The sequence below is a fragment of the Paramisgurnus dabryanus genome, chromosome 24 (genome assembly GCF_030506205.2).
Source record: "Paramisgurnus dabryanus chromosome 24, PD_genome_1.1, whole genome shotgun sequence".
Lineage (NCBI taxonomy): Eukaryota > Metazoa > Chordata > Actinopteri > Cypriniformes > Cobitidae > Paramisgurnus > Paramisgurnus dabryanus.
Window position 1 is genome coordinate 24,226,328 of NC_133360.1, and position 22,589 is coordinate 24,248,916.

The 22,589-nt window shown below is 34.7% G+C and overlaps 2 protein-coding genes and 1 long non-coding RNA gene across 3 annotated transcripts; all 3 read right to left on the reverse strand.

Moving 5' to 3' along the window:
• Positions 1–299: 299 nt before the first annotated feature.
• On the reverse strand, positions 300–6,439 carry LOC135740978 (sialoadhesin-like). Its single transcript, XM_073813468.1, has 8 exons — positions 6,366–6,439; positions 6,146–6,199; positions 5,207–5,554; positions 4,927–5,133; positions 4,475–4,801; positions 1,187–1,660; positions 1,013–1,073; positions 300–916 (listed from the first exon to the last, which is right to left on the reverse strand). Exons 2-6 carry the CDS (start codon positions 6,192–6,194, stop codon positions 1,407–1,409), a joined length of 1,185 nt encoding a protein of 394 aa, XP_073669569.1. The 5' UTR covers positions 6,195–6,199; positions 6,366–6,439; the 3' UTR covers positions 300–916; positions 1,013–1,073; positions 1,187–1,406.
• A 2,257-nt stretch (positions 6,440–8,696) lies between these two features.
• Positions 8,697–11,522, reverse strand: LOC135740974 (uncharacterized). The gene is made up of 6 exons (XM_065259574.2): positions 11,314–11,522; positions 10,410–10,730; positions 9,336–9,545; positions 9,104–9,188; positions 8,931–8,991; positions 8,697–8,834 (listed from the first exon to the last, which is right to left on the reverse strand). The coding sequence occupies exons 1-6, from the start codon at positions 11,510–11,512 to the stop codon at positions 8,784–8,786; spliced, it is 927 nt and encodes a 308-aa protein (XP_065115646.2). The 5' UTR covers positions 11,513–11,522; the 3' UTR covers positions 8,697–8,783.
• Positions 11,523–17,892: 6,370 nt separating this feature from the next.
• LOC135740826 (uncharacterized) lies at positions 17,893–18,626 on the reverse strand. The gene is made up of 3 exons (XR_010529265.2): positions 18,519–18,626; positions 18,325–18,379; positions 17,893–18,231 (listed from the first exon to the last, which is right to left on the reverse strand). It is a non-coding gene; the product is annotated as an uncharacterized lncRNA (long non-coding RNA).
• Positions 18,627–22,589: the final 3,963 nt, after the last annotated feature.

Sequence of the window (22,589 nt, forward strand, 5' to 3'; positions counted from 1 at the left end):
CTTCTAGTACACTTAATAATACATTAAAAATATAGCATATTTCTTAAAAATGCAATTAAGTATATATTTATTACCAGTGTACTTCTAGCATACTTTTAAAAAATACGTTTAAATGCAATTTAACGTATTTTTAATACACTTCAAATAAGTATGTTGGAAATACAAATGTATTATAAACATACTATTTGTATTTTAAGTATATTTTTAATACATTAAATAATACGTCTTTTTGACCTGGGTTAATTCTGTGTATAGTGAACCTGTTATACACAAATGTGGACAATTACACCGCTTCATGTTCTAATAAAAATATTTGGTTGTTATATTTTTTGGTTCTTTCAAACCTCAAATAGCTGGAAGAAATCTAAAATGCAAGCCAAACCAAAGCTCGGGCTATCCTCTTAAGAGGAAAATATAAAGACAATATTTAACTGTTTGACTCAGACGTGTCTTTAAGTGCCTCTTACGAAGATAAAAATGAGGCTTAATCTCCACGAAAGATCTCAAACAGATACAAAGAGGAATCTTTAAATAAACTCAGTATGTAAATGCAGTATGTGAGGATGTTGGTCTGCTTTTGCAGACATTTCTCAGTTTGCCTCATGTGGACATTTTTCTTTTTCATGACACGATGGGAGCTGAGGAGTCTCCAAATTCAAATAATGAAACCCATGTAAGAGATTAGCAGTTTTTATAAAGATGTGCCATAGCAAAGTTTTTACAGGATTTAAGCATTGAGATGTTACAGTTTGTCCTACACTGACACAAGACTGTCATTATATTATGTCACTGTATGTGACATCACTGTATCAATGATGTCACTGCTGAGAGTTTTTGATAGGTGATGATGTCATAGAGAGAGTTGTGACATCACTCCTGCAGTTCAGCTGATCACAGACATGTGCACCACTTGAGTCTAACAATGACAAACACATAGAAAGAGATGATGTTATAAAATCTGAGCATTAGTTTATTGTATTAAAGAAGATTCTCTATATACAGAATTTCTCACCTCTTCATGTTTGTCATCAGTTCTGTATTTAGATTTTAATTTGTTCATGCTGATGAAAAACCTGTAGGATCAGAATTCAAACTCCATTATTCAAAATATTTGAAATCTGAATTCATATCAAAATATCCACAGTGTGTTGTGCAGTTATGAATTTTACTTGATATTTTTTCTTACCACATCCACAGAGCTCCTAAAATGAGAAACTGAGGCAGAAACACCAGCAGACAGACTTTGAGATGACCAAACACTGAGATATTTATTGTTACTGAAGAAAAATAAATAAACACAAATGTATTAATTCTTAGTGAAGATTGACTGAAAGTTGCTCAGTGATGATGTCACAGCTGTAAATAAATCAGAATCAAGGACTGATGCTGATTGGCTATCATTTTAATCATTGTATACTAAAGTCAGATGTATGATGAGATGTTGTGTTACCTCCTACAGTACATGAATACTCTTGTAGCTCCTCACTGTTGATTGAGTTCAGGTACAGCTTGTTTAATAATCTCAATCCATCTGTTACCTGTTGTCCATTCTTATACCAGATGTAAGTATGTTTGTTATCCAGAGTGCATTTGGTTGAACAGCTTAATATCACTTTTTCTCCATCTATCACAGGGTTTGGTCTACTTATCACCTGTGTATCTGGAAGTTGATATAATAGAATTCACATTAAATACTTTTTAGAATTAGGCTTGAAATAGTTTGTCAATTGTGGAGCATGACATGAAAAAGCCAAGAATATGAATTTGATTCCTGAAATATTTTTTTAATAGAAACAAAAACGCATAAACTCAAATCACATGAACAGAAAAAATAAAGTTGTGTCATTGATCGACTGAGCAACATTGTCTTGCCCACAGACAGGTTCAAAAACCATATGGTTAGTGTAGTAATGGTTTTGCTGATGATAATCAATACACCAAAAAAAATAAAACCATGGTTAATTTTCATAAGGGTGAACTTGAAAATGCATTGTGTGCACGGCACTTCCTACCAAACAATAGCATGCAAGCACAGATGAATGTGTTCATGTTTGTGTCTTATAGGTTTACGGACAAACACATACATTACACGTCTCAAAATAGCTGTCTTAAAACAACTGATTATCTTAAACATTTTATTGCATTCAGTCTTATATGCCTACCTCCTTTATGAAAATGAACCATGGTTTTATTCTGGTAAAAGTGTAGTAACCATGGTTTTCTGGTGTATTGATTACTATCAGCAAAACTATGGTTTTACTACACTAACCATGGTTTAACTGTGGTCATTTTGTGGTTACCATTACAGTAACCATGTATTTTAAACTGTAATAAAAACATGGTTCATTTTCATAAGAGCTGTTGAAGTATCTGTCATTAAAGATAACTAAATAAGAAAACAAGAAGAGAAAATCTGTCTAACTATAACTTTGTAACAAAGATAAATCCAAATTTATCTTAAATAGGCTCAATTATTATTTTTTTGCCAAAAGTTTCAGTTTAAGGTGTATCATGGAGTTAGATTTTACAAAAGTTACTGCAGTAAACATGATATATTTTGTTTCATTAACAGACAGTAAATCAGATGTGAGAAATAGGAAAGGTTTAAATTCAGCATTACATTATGTTTACATGCCAGTAATCCATGCAGTCAGTGCACTCGCCTATATTAATAGGTATGATGACAAAATTTTCAAAAACCCCAAAGCTCAAAATTTATCACATGACTAGACGGAGCAGACATTCCCATTTACAAAGATCATGAACATTTAGGGCTCTATTTTTACGATCTAAGCGCATTCTCTAAAGCGCACAGCGCAATGTCTAAATGGGTGTGTCTGAATCCACTTTTGCTAATTTAACGAGGGGAAAAATGGTTTGTGCGCCGAGCGCACGGTCGTAAAGGGTTGGTCCTTCTTTTTTAATGAGTAATGGGAGTATTTTGGGCGTAATGTGCAATAAACCAATGAGAGTCTCAGCTCGCATCCCCTTTAAAAGCAAGTTGCGCTGGCGCTATGTCTAATATCTATTTAGAAGACGGACTTTGTAAACCGAAAAACTAAGCGGAGGAAGAAGATCCCCAGTTTAGGATTAATGTTAAATTATTTTGTTGTTTTTGACGTTCATTGAAATTTTTATTTTTTATTAAAACCTTTAAAACCTGTTTTCTTTTAGTCACGGAAGTAAAAAAGCAGGGTTTTAAATGTATGGTTATCCAATATCATCAAAAAATAATTTACAAGTATGTAAAAAAAAGGTTTGTACTCTAAAAATACTTTATTTGTAACAAACAGGAGATAAAGAATTTACAAACGGCTCTCTGCACGTTTCAGCACTTGGACAGCGGCAGTTTTTTTAAGCATTACTTAAAAATTTTTCTCATCTCATCATATCCACAGGTACAGAGTCATCATATACAATAAATCCATGAGGTAGCATTTAAAAAAAACATCTAAAAACAGATGCATTTGTTTAAAGCAAAGCATTTATTTACTTACCAGGCTACAGGTGAAGCAGCTCTTTGTGCCGTCTAACATCTCATAATTAGTCCTCATTTATGTTCAAGAGCCTCAATAATAATCTTTTACATTCAATCCTTTAATCTTTCATATTTAAAAGCGTTTTTGTGCTGCTGCCATTCATGTATGTGATAAGCAAACCCGCGTTGTCGTCCTGTATGTCCCGTTTATAGGCGTATATTACTAATGCGCTCTTTAAATAACAAAAAACACGAATGGCGTAGTTTATTTTAGTTGCCTCAAAATAGCAACGCGCCAACAATGCGCCTGAACACACCTCGTTTTCAGACCAGAACGCCCATCGGCGCAAAAGGGGGCGCAAATGCATTTGCTATTTAAACAACGTGGCGCTAAACGTGAAAATGATAATTGTGCGGGGTGGAAATTAGCAAAAGACACTTGCGTCGCGCATTGCGCTGCATTGCGCCGGGTGTAAGATAGAGCCCTTACTGTTTTAGTTGGACTGGGCATCAGACTCATGGTACTCATTGTTTTAGAATGATTCCTGCAGTTCTGATGTTCTGACAGGACGTTCACTAATCTACCACCACAAATGTGTCTACCAAATTTCCATGATTTATTTAAATACCTTCCCCTCCATAGGTTTCGATGAAATGTCATCAGTACCAAGAGATATATATTTTGGTCCACTTAGTCCAGAGTTTAGTGGAAGCAAACAGACCGGTTAAAAGTGACACACATTTTCAAACAGTTGCTGTGAACTGGGTTGAAAATTTTAAATATCAAACGCTTCCAGTGGACTTGACATTTTTATTGTCATATTTAGTTAAAACTACAACCATGCGGTGAGGAGTGGATATTATTGCATGACACATTTGTAAAACTACGGCGTGGGTGGAAACAGATTTTATGCCTCAGAATTTCGACGCATGTGCCTGCAATGTCAGCATTGCTAATAACAGAAACTTTACAGAGAGTTTATTATGAGCAGTTACCTGTAACAGTAAGAAAGACTCCAGGATAACCAGTAATTTTATCTGATATGTTAGTGATGATCCTAAATCGATATAAACCAGAGTCACTCATGTTTACGTCTTTGATTCTCAGTGTGTTTCCCACAGACTCCACATGACTAGAAAACTGATGAACCTCACGCAGATCTTTGAATTTTGAAACAAAGTTAAAGTTATCCCAGTATGTTTTCTTTACTGTATATCGAGTGGGATGTGAGTATGAAGAGTGAATATCTACTGTTGATCCCACTAAAGCACAAACTCTTGTAGAGGTGTAAGTCACAACCCAACAGCCACTGTTAGAAACACCTGAAAGAGTCACAAATCATGGCTGTAAAATTCACAATTGATTCAAAACATCTGTATGAATTTATAAAAGTTTTTGCACTTCCACTTTAATCTATCAGTAAATCTACAGTAAATGTTAAACTTACACACAGATGAAGAGGGATTGCCATCTGTAGAGCAGAAATAGCTGTCAGTGTTTCCACTGGATGACACAAATATGGATTTTGATTTTTCATCGTTTAAATATCGTCCATTTTTGTACCAGTAGTAATTTTCAGATGTCCGATTGCAGGAAGAATCACAGATCAGTTTTACTTTATCTGCAGGTTCAGGATTCATCTTCACCTGTTGAACTAAATAAGAAAAACCTTACATTACATGAAAAATGAAAAGAGTTGAACTGGACTGATGAGAATGTAAATGTACCTGTGACTGTTAGATTGACTGTGACTGAGCTGAGATGTTTAACTCCATCCTTCATAATGAACATGAGCTGATATTCTCCACTGTCTCTCTCTCTCAGATCTGATATTGTGAGTTCTATGTAGTCTTCAGTGATTCGCTGATCCACTCGTCCTGAGTAATCTGAATCTAAAGTCAAATCTTCAGGTTCATCTTTGTTTCTCCAGTTTGTTTTGTGTTTTTGGCTGAACCAGAACACAGTTTTGATGTTGATGTTTGAGTAAGAGCACCAGACTGTCATCTGTGCCCCTCTCACAGCACAAATATTTGTTTTATCACAGCTCACAGTAAAGCTGTCCAATGTTAAAGACCCTAAAAAGAAAAAGGCATAATACTGATATTTGTAACATACATTAAATATTTTTTAAAGGTGCCATTCAGACGATTCTGAGTAATAAGTTTGTGGGTTTTTTTTTCAGTATAGACGTGCAAAACTGTAACGTCAATAGTAGAACTTCAGCCTATTACAGTGTTATTGCTATCTGTGTTTTAGGGGAACAATATTACTGCTCATTCAATACAGGTGCATGGATTTTTGAAAAACAAACAAAAAATTCCAAAGCACTTTCTTTAGAAAAGTAAAAAAGCCTTTATTACTATGGCTTGGTCATAATAAGTCTTTAAAACACTCTGGTCATTATACTGTAAACTCTGACGCGTTTTTGTTAAAAAAAATTATATCTCCTTTTTTAATGCTTTACTTAAACACTGTACAACAAGTATGCAGAAATTACTTAAAATAAACCTGAAACATTTATACAATTTGCTCCATTTTGGCACTTTATTATATGTACGCAATTCTCTTCTATAGAAATGAAATTAAAAAGGTTCAAGAAGAAAGCTTTGGTGCATCTACTTACTCCAACAACAACTAAACTGTAGTGCACTCAATAGTGTTCATACCTTGAATGTGTAACAGCAGGATCAGAGATGAGAGTCTGGAGTTCATCATTTCACCTAAAAGAAATGCACATACTATATACAATACAAGACAAAAACTTTTCTCAATTCATTAATACAGTTCAGTTCTGCCTCATGACAGTAAAATCAACTGTTATGACAACAAACATGCTTAAAATAAGAAAAAATATAATAAATTTATTGTAAGATTAAACATACATACAGTATATATTGTTGTGGAGTTGTTTGACTTCAAGTTGCAGCAGTGGTTTGTAAAGTTTTTAGTTTGGGTAGCTGGTAGATACGCTGTTATGATCCCAGTTCCTTCCTTTTTTTTCTTACTTAAGCAATTGCGAAACACTTGCAACAGTCTTAAACTGTAAATGCAATCTAACACAAACTGAATGAATCAATTACTTTATAAGTAAATGGAGCTACTGTAAACACTAAATATTAAATACAATTCCAGTGTCAAAATAAATATTATACACTTAGTGATTTTCTGTGAACAATATTTCGGCCATGTTTAACACACTGACTCATAAACACTAAGATGAATACCAGAACAGCTAAATTAACCTCACATAAGAAAATAGAGGAAGATCAAGAGGAAGAGGAAATACTCTGGGTGTTTCTCAGATTGTGAAGGATCTCAGACGTTTTTCCTCGCTCCTCCGTCCACCAACCCACGACCCAGAAAACTCAAACTCAGTCATGAAGGACATTTCAAAAGTTTAATAGCAGAGCGAGAAGCGGAGAATGGAGGAGTGAGGAGGTTTTCAGAGGAGTTGTGAGAGAGGATACACAGGTGTGTCATACATGAACGTGTTGTGTTGACAAAATTGACGCACATAAAATATTTGATTATTATATTTTTTGGTTCTTTTCTTACCTCAAATAGCTGGAAGAAATCTAAAATGCAAGCCAAACCAAAGCTCGGGCTATCCTCTTAGGAGGAAAATATAAAGACAATATTTAACTGTTTGACTCAGACGTTTCTTTAAGTGCCTCTTACGAAGATGAAAATGAGGCTTAATCTCCACGATCTCAAACGAATTACAATTACGAATTACAGATTTATTTAATCTTTAAATAAACTCAGTATGTAAATGCAGTATGTGATGATGATGGACTGCTTCTGCAGAGATTTCTCAGTTTGCCTCAGATGGACATTTTTCTTTTTTATGACGCGATGGGAGCTAAGGAGCCTCCAAATTTAAATACTTATTAAATTACAACAAAAATACTAGACATTTTTTTCAAGTTTAAGCCATATAGATACCAAGAAATCTATTTCTAGTTGTTAAATTGTAGTTAAAGTGCAATTTGTAAATTTTAGCGACATCTAGCAGTAAGGTTGTGAATTGCAACCAACTGCTCAGCCCACTGCTCACCCCTCCCTTTTAAAGCGCATAGAGAAGCTACGGTAGCTGACACAGGACAAAGATGTCATCGTTTGAGACAGCAGAGAGCAGCCAATCAAATTATAAGGTTAATATAAGAGAAAAAAAGAGAAGTCACCGCCCGCCACTGTCAGGGAGTTAAAGAAACCAGATTACATGAAGGTGAGAGAGAGGAAATACATTTATTCAAAGAAAATAATCTAAATAATTAAATAATAAGTAATACGTTTTTCTGTAATTTAACAACTGAAATGATAATGTTTATTGTTGGTTATTAAATTCAAAATCGATTGCATACTTTGTTTTCCTGTACTTCTTTTGCGTTTTGCATTTAATCTGAAATGTTACAAGAAATGTTTTTGCAAGATTTTGCGTTTTGCATTTAATCTGAAATGTTACAAGAAATGTTTTTGCAAGATTTTGCGTTTTGCATTTAATCTGAAATGTTACAATCAATGTTTTTGCAAGATTTTGCGTTTTGCATTTAATCTGAAATGTTACAATCAATGTTTTTGCAAGATTTTGCGTTTTGCATTTAATCTGAAATGTTACAAGAAATGTTTTTGCAAGATTTTGCGTTTTGCATTTAATCTGAAATGTTACAATCAATGTATTTGCAAGATTTAGGCATTGTAAAGTCCACTCATACTTTTCTAAGCAATAAGTACTAAAACCCATAGAGATTAGCAGTTGGAATTCAGTAACAGCCTAATTTAGTGAAGATGTAATGGAGTAGATTGCAGTGGAGGTCTTCACGGGTCCACTTAGATCCCGATTTCCGACCCGTGACCCGATCGGGTTCGGGTCTCAAAGTTTTATCTGTGCCTCGGACACGGGTCGAGTCCTATAATAGCGGCATCGGGTCTCGGGTATATTAAAATGAATGTGTTTTTTGCTGATAAAAAAACTACAGTCCTTTTCAAACCTCTCCTCTGTTTGAGCAAGAGCGGTTGCGACATTGTGTGGCTGGCGGTAGGTTCATTTTTATTGAGACAGAGATGTCAGTCAATTTTTGGGTCGGGTACATTTCTTTGGACCCGAGAAGACCTCTAGATTGCAATATCATCTGTATTGATGTGCCATAGCAAAGTTTTTGTAGGATTTAGGCATTGAGATGTTACAGTTTGTCCTACACAAGACTGTCATTATTATGTTACTGTATATGACATCACTGCATCAATGATGTCACTGCTGAGAGATTTTTGATAGGTGATGATGTCAGAGAGAGAGTTGTGACATCACTCCAACAGTTCAGCTGATCTACACACAGACATGTGCACCATTTGATTCTAACAATGACAAACACATAGAAAGAGATGATGTTATAAAATCTGAGCATTAGTTTATTGTATTACAGAAGATTCTCTATATACAGAATTTCTCACCTCTTCATGTTTGTCATCAGTTCTGTTTTTAGATTTTAATTTGTTCTTGCTGATGAAAAACCTGTAGGATTAGAATTCACACTTCATATTACAAAGTCTTCAAATCTGAATTCATATCAAAATATCCACAGTGTGTTGTGCAGTTTTGAATTTTACTTGATATTTTTTCTTACCAAATCCACAGAGCTCCTAAAATGAGAAACTGAGGCAGAAACACCAGCAGACAGACTCTGAGATGACAAAACACTGAGATTGTTTCTGAAGGAAATAATTTAGTAATACTTAGTGAAGATTGACTGAAAGTTGCTCAGTGATGATGTGTTAATAAATTAGAATCAAGGACTTAAACTATTTATTTCAATCATTTTGTATTAAAGTCAGATGTATGATGAGATGTTGTGTTACCTCTTACAGTACATGAATACTCTTGTAGCTCCTCACTGTTGATTGACTTCAGGTACAGCTTGTTTAATAATCTCAATCCATCTGTTACCTGTTGTCCATTCTTATACCAGATGTAAGTATGTTTGTAATCCAGAGTGCATTCGGTTGAACAGCTTAATATCACTTTTTCTCCATCTATCACAGGGTTTGGGCTGCTTATCACCTGTGTATCTGAGATTTCATAAAACAGAATTCACATGAAATCCTTTTCACAATTAGGCTTTTATAGTTTTTGGATTAACTCCAAAAGCCAAGTCATGAATGTGCATAAATCTCTTTCATGTTCATGACACGTGTCATGTCATGATTATAAAGGTGTCGTGCAAGTCTTATGAAAACCCCTTCATGTAAAGTGTTAACATTTCATATAATATTATACGTTTTCTTAAGACTCAAAACACATAAATAGAAGAAACAAAGCCTTCAGAAAGTAGTCCCTGATGAAAAAACAGCATAGACCAGCATTATTCCCAGACTGGTTCATGCTGGTTTAGCTGGTGGTCACAGCATACCAGCACCAAAACAAAACATATGCTGGTTTTTCCAGCAGGGGTGTCATTGATCGACTGGGCAAACTTTTCTGGCACATCTAGACAAAAATAGACTGTCTATCCAACAGAGACCAACCACAGATTTTGTTTAATTGTATGTGATGTTTAGGACAAATCTAAAACTTAAGTATGCATTAAATTTATTTTCTCATTTAATCTTACGAGAAGAACTAGCAAATAGCAAAACAGCATCCTATGCAGAAAACAAAACACAAAATATTCTGCTCTTCTGAGCAATTCAAACCTCAAACATTCAGTGTAAACTTCATGGGAAGAAAAGCAGATAAAATTAAATCTGTAGCTCAAATGATTGAGAGCTTTGGACTTTTAAAATATCCAAATGAGATCTTACTGTTTCAAGAATCTAGAACGCTAAGATAAAAAAAATTGATGTAACTGGACCCCAAATCTGCAGTATAAATATATTCATTATAAACTTCATCAGTGAATGTAGTTTTACAGAGAGTTTATTATGAGCAGTTACCTGTAACAGTAAAAAAAACTCCAGAAGAACCAGAAAATTCATCTAATGTGTTACTGACGATCCTGAATCGATATATACCACAATCACTCGTGTTGACGTCTTTGATTCTCAGTGTGTTTCCAACAAACTCCACATGACCAGCAAACTGATGAACCTCACGCAGATCTTTGAATTTTATATCAATGTAATCCCAGTATGTTTTCTTTACTGTATATCCAGTGGGATGTGAGTATGAAGAGTGAATATCTACTGTTGATCCCACTAAAGCACAAACTCTTGTAGAGGTGTAAGTCACACCCCAACACCCACTGTTAGAAAGACCTGAAAGAGTCAAAAATTTACAAACGATTTAAAATATCTGTATAAATAAACTCATTTATAGATAAACACAAGATTGAACACATTTTGTTTTAAAGTCTATCTTCAAGTTATTTAACTCACATTTTTAAGGCAGCAGATAAACTTTTGTTTCTACGTTTAACCAGCTTGAAATGTTTTACAGTGTGTTGCTCACAATGTTTGTATACTTTAACCACCTCTAAAGATCGGGGTCGTGAATTTCTGGTACTGTTATTTTAGGAGTTGTGGGCGGAAAAGTTTGGAAAGCCATGCTCTATTAGACTTTATTTTCATAAAACTGTGACACAGTTTTTTTTTACACAAAAGCACCTAGCAACAAATCTTTTGACTACTCGGATGAGCTGTAAACAAATCTAACAACTTTTTAGACGAGCTGTACTGTAGCTTGAGATGCAGTTTGTGTGCCCTGAACACGAGGTTGTGTATAATAGATGGCAACACTGCTTCCTGTTTCAGTTCAAATGAAATCACCACATCACATGATGCTGCACGTTTCAAAGCACTTCGATGGGCCTATAAATTAAAAATCAAAATTCACACTTACACACAGAAGAGGATTGAGTGTTTTTGCCATATATGTACTGAGAGCAGGAATAGCTGTCAGTGTTTCCTCTGGATGACACGATTAAGGATTTGCTAGCTGCAAATAATTGTTCATTCTTGTACCAGTAATAATTTTCCGATGTGAGATTGCAGGAAGAATCACAGATCAGATTTACTTCATCTGTAGATTCAGGATTCATCTTCACCTGTAAAACTAAATAAACAAAACCTTACATTAGATGAGAAATGAAAAGAGTTGAACTGGACTGATGAGAATGTAAATGTACCTGTGACTGTTAGATTGACTGTGACTGAGCTGAGATGTTTAACTCCATCCTTCATAATGATCATGAGCTGATATTCTCCACTGTCGCTCTCTCGCAGATCAAATATTGTGAGCTCTGATATGGTGTTTGTGATCTCCTGTTTCACCCGTCCTGAGTAATCTGAATCTAAAGTCAAATCTTCAGGTTCATCTTTGTTTCTCCAGTTTGTTTTCTGTTTTTGGCTGAACCAGAATCCAGTTGTGATGTTGATGTTTGAGTAAGAGCACCTCGTTGTCACCTGTGTCCCTCTCACAGCACAAATATTTTGTTTATTACAGGTCACAGTAAAGCTGTTCGATGTTAGAGACCCTGAAAAAGAAAAAGGCATAATATTTGTAACATACTGTACTGTAAACTTTTAAGTAAAGCAAAATCAAGGTTTTAATCTTAATCTGACCAACTTCAAGTTAAACATCTTACATTGACATAATTTAACAGTAATAAATATTTAAGTATAAAATCTTTAAGAAAATGAAAAAAAAGAAGAAATAGCTACATGAAAATCTTTAAATTAAATCTTTAAATTAAAATTATTAAAAATATTATTATTAGTGCTATCAGTGTTTTAGAGTAACAATATTACTGCACCTTCAATACACTACAACAATTATGTAGAAATTACTTTTTTAACAAACAAACAAACCAGAAACATAAATTCACTCAGGTATTGTATGGACGCAATTCTCTTCTATAGGAATGAGATAAAAAAGGTTCAAGATGAAAGCTTTGGTCCATCTACTTACTTTAACAACAACTAAACTGTCATTCACTCAATAGTGTTCATACCTTGAATGTGTAACAGCAGGATCAGAGATGAGAGTCTGGAGTTCATCATTTCACTTTGAAGAAATTCACAATTATTCAAACATGCTGAAAATAAAAATAAATTATGTTTAAGATTAAACACACATACAGTATACACTGGTGTGGAGTTGTCTGACTTCAAGTTGCAGCTGTGATTTGTATGGGTTTCAGTTTAATAAGCTGATAGCTAAAAGCTGCTGATCTCAGTTCCTTCTTTTTCATACTAAAACCAATGTAAAACACTTTGTCTAACCAAACTGATTAAATCAATTGCTTTATTAGTAATAGGAGCTAAACACTTATAAAAATGTACATACAATTTCACTGTCAAAATAAATATGATACACTTTGTGATTTTTTTCAATCTTCTAAACAATATTTTGGCCATGTTTAACACACTGACTCATAAACACTAAGATCAATACCAGAACAGCTAAATTAACCTCACATAAGAGAAGAATAAAAATCATAACATACCTACTTAGTTGTGCACATTTATGCATAAATTATTTTAATATCGCTGCTCCAAACTCCAGCACAGTTGTTGATGTCAATGTGTTTTACAGCTGCCAGTAAGCACAAGAAGATCAAAAGGAAGAGGAAATACTCTGGGTGCTTCTTAGATTCATGCTTCCTGTTTTTCTCGCTCCTCCGGCCACCAACCCAGAAAACTCAAACTCAGTCATGAAGGACATTTCAAAAGTCTAATAGCAGAGCGAGAAGCTGAGGATGGAGGAGTGAGGAGGTTTTCAGAGGAGTTGTGAGGGAGGATTCTCTAAATTCTCCTCTCTTTTCACATCTTCAGATCAGATTCAAACACACAAAGTCAGTATTTATTATTTCAACCCATACTCATATAATTTGTATAAATAGCACACAGTTGAAAAGTCGAGCAATACATATGCCAAATTCCAATTTTGCGTGCATATGATACGCCAGTCTTTCCTGTTCACTTATGCGGCACACCTTTTCGTGTAGTTTTATTAAGTGCCATATGTTACTTTACAGAAAAGGTAAAATCATTAATTGATAAAGGTAGTGTGGTAGGGGCTGTATTTCTTGATTTACAGAAAGCATTTGACACTATAAACCATAATAATTTATTGCATAAATTAAATGATTTTAATTTCTCAACACATTCTGTAAATTTGATCAAATCTTATCTTTCTTCTCGTTCTCAAATAGTAAAAATTGATAATTGTAATTCTAATTTAGTAGGTCTATCAACTGGAGTACCGCAAGGGTCAATATTGGGCCCAATTCTCTTTAGCTTGTACATTAATGATTTACCCAAAGAGTGTGAACAATGTAATATCTTAATGTATGCTGACGATACAGTCATCTTTACACACAGAAAAAATTCAGAAGAGGTAATAAAAAAGTTGACAGATGTTATGGTAAAAGTTACATCCTGGCTTAATCAGAGTTTTTTGAGGTTAAATGTGTCAAAAACAGTTGGTATGTTTTTTTTTCTAAAGGACATAACCCTAATATAAACCAGGACATTTTTATTTCAGGAGAGAGATTACAGGTTGTAGCAGAATATAAATATCTAGGGGTACATTTGGATTCCAGTCTTAGTTTTAAAATTCACATAAAAAAAGTTTGCAAACAGATTAAGTTTAACCTGGTCAATTTTAGGTTTATTAGAAATTGCTTGTCAAATGAGGCAGCAAAGATATATTTCCACTCAATGATTCTTTCTCAGGTCACATATTGTTTGACAATTTGGTCGAATACACATCTGACAGTCTTAAAACCTTTAGAATCCCTATACAAACAAGCACTTAAAATTTTAGATAAAAAACAATTTAGCTTTCATCATTGTAACATTTTAAATAAGTATAATTTGTTTAATTGGGAAAATCTAATCAATTTTAAAAATTGTTGTTTAGTTTATAAGATTATGCATGGTATGGCTCCTTCTTCTTTGGCTGATTTTATAATATTTAAATCTGCTGAAAATAGAATTACAAGAGGTGCAATTAGAGCAGATTGTATAATTCCACGTAGGAGAACAAAATTTGGTCAAACTGTTTTTTCATTCAGAGCTTCACATCAGTGGAATGCTGTACCTCACTCAATTAGAGAGTGCTCATCATTTATCTCTTTTAAGTTAAATCTTAAGAAATGGCTTTTTCATAACCAACAATGTGAACATTAATGTTGCTACGTTTATTATAATTTTTATTAGGATTACTTATAATATTAAATTTAGTATATACTTGTTGTATTTAATTGTGTTTAATAGAGGTGTTCATGAATTTTAACTGTTGATTGCTGTAATGTATTGATGTATTGTTGTAATGTTTAACCATTATTGTTTTAGCTTGGAGCCTAATAACATCTGGCAAAGGGACTACCAATGAAAACTAGCCCTAGGGCTAATTTGGGTACATTTACATATACAAATGTTAATTAATGTACACTGTCCCTTTTCTAAATAAATAAAAAAATAAATAAATAAAATAAATAAAAAAATAAATGTATTATTATTATTATTTATTTTCTGTTTTTTAAACCATTGTCACTGGGGTTTGGGGTAAGATTTAAGAATTGCTTTAGGATGACATTTGATATTTAGGTTTTTTTCATGTTTTGTCTAATTGTAAGCCATATATATATATATATATATATATATATATATATATATATATATATATATATATATATATATTTATATATATATTTTTTTTTAAACAAAATAAATGAAAGAACAATTTCTAAACAAAAAGGCTTTTTAAGTGCAAATTTATAGAGCATGGAACAAAACTCAATAACTCAATAAATACAGAACAAAGCAGTATCTTAAAGAAATTAAAATTAAGACAGTATTTATGCACCTGTACAGAACGCAATGAATATTTATTTATGGCATTTTCAATAGTATATTAGTAGATAAATGAATGTGTATCTATAAAGTATGAAAACGAATAAATCATTATTTTGGCTAAATTAAGCTGGATAAATAATTTTTAGTCAGAAAGATTTGTCATCATTTCAGAACAAGTTAAAATAAACTTACATTACAAAACAACTTACATTATTTCCAAGTGTTACTTGGTCAAAAATATGTAGAAATATAGCATATGCGAGTAAAAAAAAATTACAGAACATAAATGTTTAACTCACGCGGACTTAATGAAAAGCCGTTAATTAACCCTCTGGGGTCTAAGGGGTTTTTAGGGCCCTGGGGAGGTTTTGTAATGGAGAGACTGGATTGTGGATTGCGTATCCATTGACTGCAGGAGGCACAAGTCATGCATATGAATGTTTCTGCTCATTCACTTCAATGGCGCGGGGGTGTGGCCAGGGTCGGACTGGGAACAAAATTCGGCCCTGGCAATTTCCTCGTGGAACGGCCCACCACTGGACCGACGACACCCCCCCCCCCCACTCCACACACAAGCCCACCGATACCAAAATCGCCCCTCCAACCCAATGCTTTGATTTATTGAACATTTATATTAATTTCACAGTATAGTTTAAATTCAACCACCTCAAACTCTCTTTGCCATGAACAAAGCTGACACTGTTTGTCGAAGCACCACAAAAACACTTTACTATTTTTGCACTGTTATATGAAGCAATACTTGTGGATGACCCCTTTTATCAAACTCTATTGAATACAATAATATGTAAAGTATATTAATGATAGACAGTGCAGGTCTATAGATCATAAATAGGTCTATAGATTATAAATGTGACCGGTGTTATAATGGTTTATGTAGCTTTTTCACTTTATATTAGATAGAGCAGAAGCAGTAAAAGTGCCTCTCTTTCTATTTCTCTCTTGCAGATTAAAAGATTACCATCTCTTATATCTAAAATGTTTGCTCGGAAAGCAAAGATGGTTAATTAATAATATTTATAAAAATATAAGAAAGAAAGTGCATTGTGACTTTCAAAACAAGAGCCAGTTGTTATAGCCATAGAAACCAGAGCTTTAACGCATTAGCGCCGACTGGTCGATCAGACCCAGGACCCGAAGTAGCATAATTAAACTGGGACCGACCGAGACCCAACTGCCCCTTTAAAACATAGACCCGGAACTGTACGGGTCCTCTGTGAAGACCTCTAATGCATACAACTCTGCTCAAGTTCAGAAACATGGACACAACGTGACACTGAGCTTGCCTCGGCTCAAACCCAATTCATAGAGAAACAGAGAGCACGCGAACACATACCGAACTCGTTGGAAGAGACACGTGCTCGCACTCAAATGTCATCAAATAGTGTCATTATCACGGAAGAACAAAAAAAGTTATGCCAGATATATTTGGGCGGTTGTTAATGTACCTGGGCGACTTTTTCTTGCGGATCTTCTCCGCTCCCCCTTTCTTCTTTTTGGAGCCTCTGTTGTCCATAATGATTTTTCTTAAGTGCAAGGCTAAATGATGCGCTATCATCACTGTATTTTTCCCCATAAACCTAGCGGCTGCTTGGACAAATCCATTTGAGGGGTGGGGCATGGGTGCGCGATCGTAACACACACTGAACCTGTCATGAAGAAGCCGAAAATATTTTCCTATCACCCGCCCCCAAAGCCAAATGCAACTGCATTTATACATGACGGGCCGAAAATAAATAACTTAAACATTTTGGCATGAAAAAAATAAATCTCGGAGGCCACCGGCCCACATGTCGAGCGGCCCACCGGGCATTTGCCCGGTTGTACAGATTACCAGTCCGAGCCTGGGTGTGGCGATCTCATATCATTACAGATAATGAGGTAACTGGAGAAATACGGTACTTCTCCTCCTTCTCATATAGTTTACACCGAATGACAATATCTGTTTTCGATCTCACTTACATCATTTAAAAGGAGACATTCCAAGCATTATGTAGACATTAATCTTTTGTTTCTACGACAAGTATTCGTTAAGTTATTTAACAGTTTATTTTAATTTTCACCTTAGTTTCACTTTTGCATAGTATTACATTTTGAATAGAAATGTACGAAAAACAAGTTACTCTCTTAACTCTTTACAATCTATTTTGCCTTTTTTATACATATGATGTGAAAAACAAGAAGGGCATAGCTATATATGAATTTAACGTGAAAAGCGCGGTTGTTGCGGTTACTTGTCATCCATGCGGTTAAGCTTCTCAGTGCTGCTGCATATTGGTTACATAACACTTCTCTACTATTCTATGAGGTTCATAGTCGAATCAGACCTCTCCAAATCGAATCGTCGAATCCTCGACTATAAGAAGTCAGCCCTAGACAGAACCCAGGGATGTCATATATATCGAAAAGAGCAGTGGTCCAAACACGGAGCCTTGAGGCACCCCGGTATCGAGACATTGGGGTTCGGAGACATCAACTCTCCAGGATACCCTAAATGACCTAGAGGTATGACTTGAACCATAGAAGCACTGTGTCGGAGACAACTATGGCCATGAGGGTCGAAAGAGGATGTGGTGATATTTCTTCTTCTTTACAACATACACGCCTGGGATTCATGACACAACATGGCAACATAGCGATGACAAAGTTATGCAATGATTACAACAGTCTGTTAACTAAACATTACAGTGGCGTACTGAACATCTTCATTTTCTGTGGTGTTTGTGGTGTCTGAAGATGTCTGCTTTGTTTTTGAATTTACAAAATGAACGCTGCTATAATGAACATCCTCATTTTCTGTGGTGTTTGTGGTGTCTGAAGATGTCTGCTTTGTTTTTAAATTTACAAAATGAACGCTGCTATAATGAATATCCTCATTTTTGCAATCTTCTTTCTGTGTGTGTTCAGACGGCACTGCATCAATGTGCACTGAGTCATACTGAAGATAAAATAAAGTTCAGTTAAGATTACAAACAAGAAACATTTTCAAATATATGTGTGACAAATCAAATCTTTTATCAGACATTATCACCTGTGCCTCCTCCTTTGCATCCTTGTGATTTCTAGACAAGATACAGCTTCTCATCCTTATAAAGAAACAGATTAAATTATGCAACAGGTTTATAGAGTTAACATGGTCAGTGTCATAATGTACACATTAATTAATTAAACAGACTTTAGGGTCCCACTGTATTGAAACACATTTTAAATAAAGGTTTTACTGACCTGTACCACATCAGGACTCCTATGAGTGCAAGAGTCAGAAACACAGACAATATGATCGCTGTGTTTCGTAACCATGTGGATTTCTCTGGCTTTGTAGACACTGCATCTAACCAGTTCAGAAATAAATAAGATCAATTTTTTACAGACAAACTGCAGCAAACATTCAACACTAAAGTCAGATGTCTGATGAGATGTTGTGTTACCTCTTACAGCGCATGAATACTCTTGTAGCTCCTCACTGTTGATTGAGTTCAGGTACAGCTTGTTTAATCTCAATCCATCTGTTACCTGTTGTCCATTCTTATACCAGATGTAAGTATGTTTGTTATCCAGAGTGCATTTGGTTGAACAGCTTAAAATCACTTTTTCTCCATCTATCACAGGGTCTGGGCTGCTTATCACCTGTGTATCTGAGAATTCATATAACAGAATTCACATTAAATACTTTTCAAAATTAGGCTTGAAATAGTTTGTCGATTAACTCAACTGGTGGAGCATGACATGAAAAAGCCAAGAATATGGATTTGATTCCTGAAATTTTTTTTATAGAAAAAAATAAACTCAATTAATAAAAAATTAAATAAAACTGTGTCGTCGATCGACTTAGCAACATTGTCTTGCCCACAGACAGAAATAGATCATCTGACCAACATAGACAACCATGTTTTTGAAAAACCGTATGGTTAGTGTAGTAAAACCATTGATTAACTGTAGTAAAACCATGGTTAATTTTATTTCATTATAGGTCACAAAAGTTTACTAAATAAGAAAACAAGAAGAGAAAATCTGTCTAACTATAACTTTGTAACAAAGATAAATCCAAATTTATCTTAAATAGGCTCAATAATTTTTTTTGCCAAAAGTTTTCAGTTTAAGGTGTATCATGGAGTTAGATTTTACAAAAGTTACTGGAGTTAACATGAGATATTTTGTTTCAGTAAATCAGATGTGAGAAATAGAAAAGGTTAAAATTCAGCCTTACATTATGTTTACATGCAAGTAATCAATGCAAAATTAAAAAAAAAAACAAAGCTAAATTTTTTTTACATGATTAGACAGAGCAGACATTCCAGTTTACAAAGATACCTGTAAGAATCAGTTGAGTTTTGGGAAAGTTATGATATTTTTTTAACATTTGAAATCAGAGGAAAAAGTTATATATGAATGTTAATGAAAGGTGTGTGACCGAAAATGCTGCTTATTCACATGTTTTTGCTTATAACTTTCTCATTCAATCAGATATTTGCATGAAATTTAAACAGAAGTTAGAACTTTGTTAGTTCTTTCAAATGAAATCATGAACATTTACTGTTTTAGTTGGACTGGGCATCAGACTCATGGTACTCATTGCTTTTAGAATGATGCCTGCAGTTCTGATGTTCTGACAGGACGTTCACTATAATCTACCACCACAAAAGTGACTACCAAATTTCCGCAATTTACTTAAATACCTTCTCCTCCATAGGTTTCGATGGAATCTCGTCAGTACCAAGATAAAAGATATATATTTTGGTCCACCTACCTTTCATTAGAGTCCAAAGTTTAAAATATCAAATGCTTCCGGTGATCAGACCTCACGTATTCATTGTTGTATTTGTAAGCAATAAGGTACGAGAGGCTGTGCTGTATCGTGAATAAATAACGGCTGAAGGGCGTTGTTAGGCACGAAGTGAAGCAACCCCTTCAGCCGTTACTTATTCACGATACAGCACTTGCCTCAAGTACCTTATTGCTTTTATAAAATGGTTACCACACAATATTAAACAAACAAAAAAAAAAATATTAGTGCAACTTTCATGAAGTTAAATCAATAAACCATGAACAAAAATGTGTTCCAATGTGTAATATGCATGAAAGCTCAAATAAAAACAACAAACCGATACGTGTGGTTGCTAAGGGCGCAGTGATAAACAGACCCGTTGGGTGATGTGGTCATAGCCGTGTTTTATCGTGAATAAAGCACACCTATTGACCAATCAGAATCAAGGATTGGAACTAACCGTTTTATAAAGTAAAAATGTACTACAACCATGCGTCGAGGAGTGGATATTGCATGAGACACATTGTAAAACTACAGCGTGGGCTGAAACAGATTTTATGTCTTAGAATTTCGACACGCGTGCCCGCAATATGCTTTGATTTTATAAGCAGTTACCTGTAACAGTAAGAAAGACTCCAGGAAAGCCAGAAAATTCATCTGATGTGTTACTGATGATCCTAAATTGATAAAAACCAGAGTCACTCATGTTGATGTCTTTGATTCTCAGTGTGTTTCCAACAAACTCCACACGACCAGCAAACTGATGATCCTCATGCAGATCTTTGGATTTTGAATCAAAGTAATGCCAGTATGTTTTCTTTACTGTATATCCAGTGGGATGTGAGTATGAAGAGTGAATATCTACTGTTGATCCCACTAAAGCACAAACTCTTGTAGAGGTGTAAGTCACACCCCAACAGACACTGTTAGAAACACCTGAAAGAGTCACAAATCACTGCTGTAAAATTAACAATCAATTTCAAACATCTGTATGAATTTATGGATGGATGAAAGGAAAAACAGTTTTTGCACTTCCACTTTAACAGTAAATCTACAGTAAATGTTTCACTTACACACAGATGAAGAGGGATTGCCATCTGTAGAGCAGAAATAGCTGTCATTGTTTCCATTGGATGAAACAAATATGAATTTTGATTTTTCATTTTTTAAATGTTGTCCATTCTTGTACCAGGAGTACTTTTCAGATGTGAGATTGCAGGAAGAATCACAGCTCAGTTTTACTTCATCTGTAGATTCAGGATTCATCTTCACCTGTTGAACTAAATAAACAAAACCTTACATTACCTGAAAAATGAAAAGAGTTGAACTGGACTGATGAGAATGTAAATGTACCTGTGACTGTTAGATTGACTGTGACTGAGCTGAGATGTTTAACTCCATCCTTCATAATGAACATGAGCTGATATTCTCCACTGTCTCTCTCTCTCAGATCATCTATAAAGAGCTCTGAGTAATCTTCATTGATCTGCTGATTCACTCGTCCTGAGTAATCTGAATCTAAAGTCAAATCTTCAGGTTCATCTTTGTTTCTCCAGTTTGTTTTCTGTTTCTGGCTGAACCAGAACACAGTTTTGATGTTGATGTTTGGGTAAGAGCACCTCACTGTCACCTGTGCCCCTCTCACAGCACAAATATTTTGTTTATCACAGGTCACAGTAAAGCTGTCCAATGTTAGAGACCCTGGAAAGAAAAAGGTATAATACTGATATTTGTAACATACTGTAAATCTTTTTTATAGGTGCCAGAGTATGCACGGATTCAATATCTTATATTGTTCGCTGATAACTTAAATGTCTATACCTAGGATTTGGCCCCAGAATGAAATGGTCTATTATTACATTTGAAAGGGTCATGAATAACTATGTTGAGCTCTGCTCTGATTGGCTGTTTCTCAGAGTGGCTCATTTCAGTAGTTTTGTGTGTATGTAAACAGACCTTGGGCTCTATCTTGCACCCAGCGCAATTGACTTTGTCCGTGACGCATGTATCATTCGTATTTTGCCCCGGCGCACAGCGGGTTTTTCCCGTCACAGAAGCACGTCGGCAAACTAGGGAATGAACTTGCGCTCCCTGGGCGGTTCAGCGCAAAAAAAGAGGCGTGTTCCGGCGCAAACCATCCCTGATGCTATTTTGCAGTTTCAAAAAACAATTGCGCCACTGACCAGAAAAAAAAAGTTTAAAGTCAGTGGCGCGTTGCGTGTTGTTCATTATGCTATTTTAAGGGTGCATGCTTGACCATAATGTATAGGGTGCACAACGCGCATACACTTTGCTTATCTAATCTACACAGATGCAACAGTTACTTTTGCAAATCATAAATTGTTACACTTAAAAATATGAATACACGAGATAAGGGGAATCATAGTGGTGAGCATTGTGGTGATAGTTTTTATTTATTCTCATGCAAATAACGATTAAAATATTTTCATAACTTTGTTGTGTGGCTGTATTACGTTTATTTTATGTAAATAATAATTAAAATGTTTTCATAAGAAACCTTAATGTATATG

Coding starts and splice junctions, on each gene's coding strand:
- LOC135740978 (XM_073813468.1), bottom strand. CDS start 6,194: ATGATGAACTCCAGACTCTCATCTCTGATCCTGCTGTTACACATTCAA. Junction 5,555..6,145: donor CCTGCTGTTACACATTCAAG/GTATGAACACTA, acceptor TTTTCTTTTTAG/GGTCTTTAACATTGGACAGC. Junction 1,661..4,474: donor AGTCTTTCTTACTGTTACAG/GTAACTGCTCAT, acceptor ATCAACTTCCAG/ATACACAGGTGATAAGTAGA.
- LOC135740974 (XM_065259574.2), bottom strand. CDS start 11,512: ATGAATCCTGAATCTACAGATGAAGTAAATCTGATCTGTGATTCTTCC. Junction 9,546..10,409: donor AGTTTTTTTTACTGTTACAG/GTAACTGCTCAT, acceptor ATGAAATCTCAG/ATACACAGGTGATAAGCAGC. Junction 8,992..9,103: donor TTAGGAGCTCTGTGGATTTG/GTAAGAAAAAAT, acceptor CTAATCCTACAG/GTTTTTCATCAGCAAGAACA.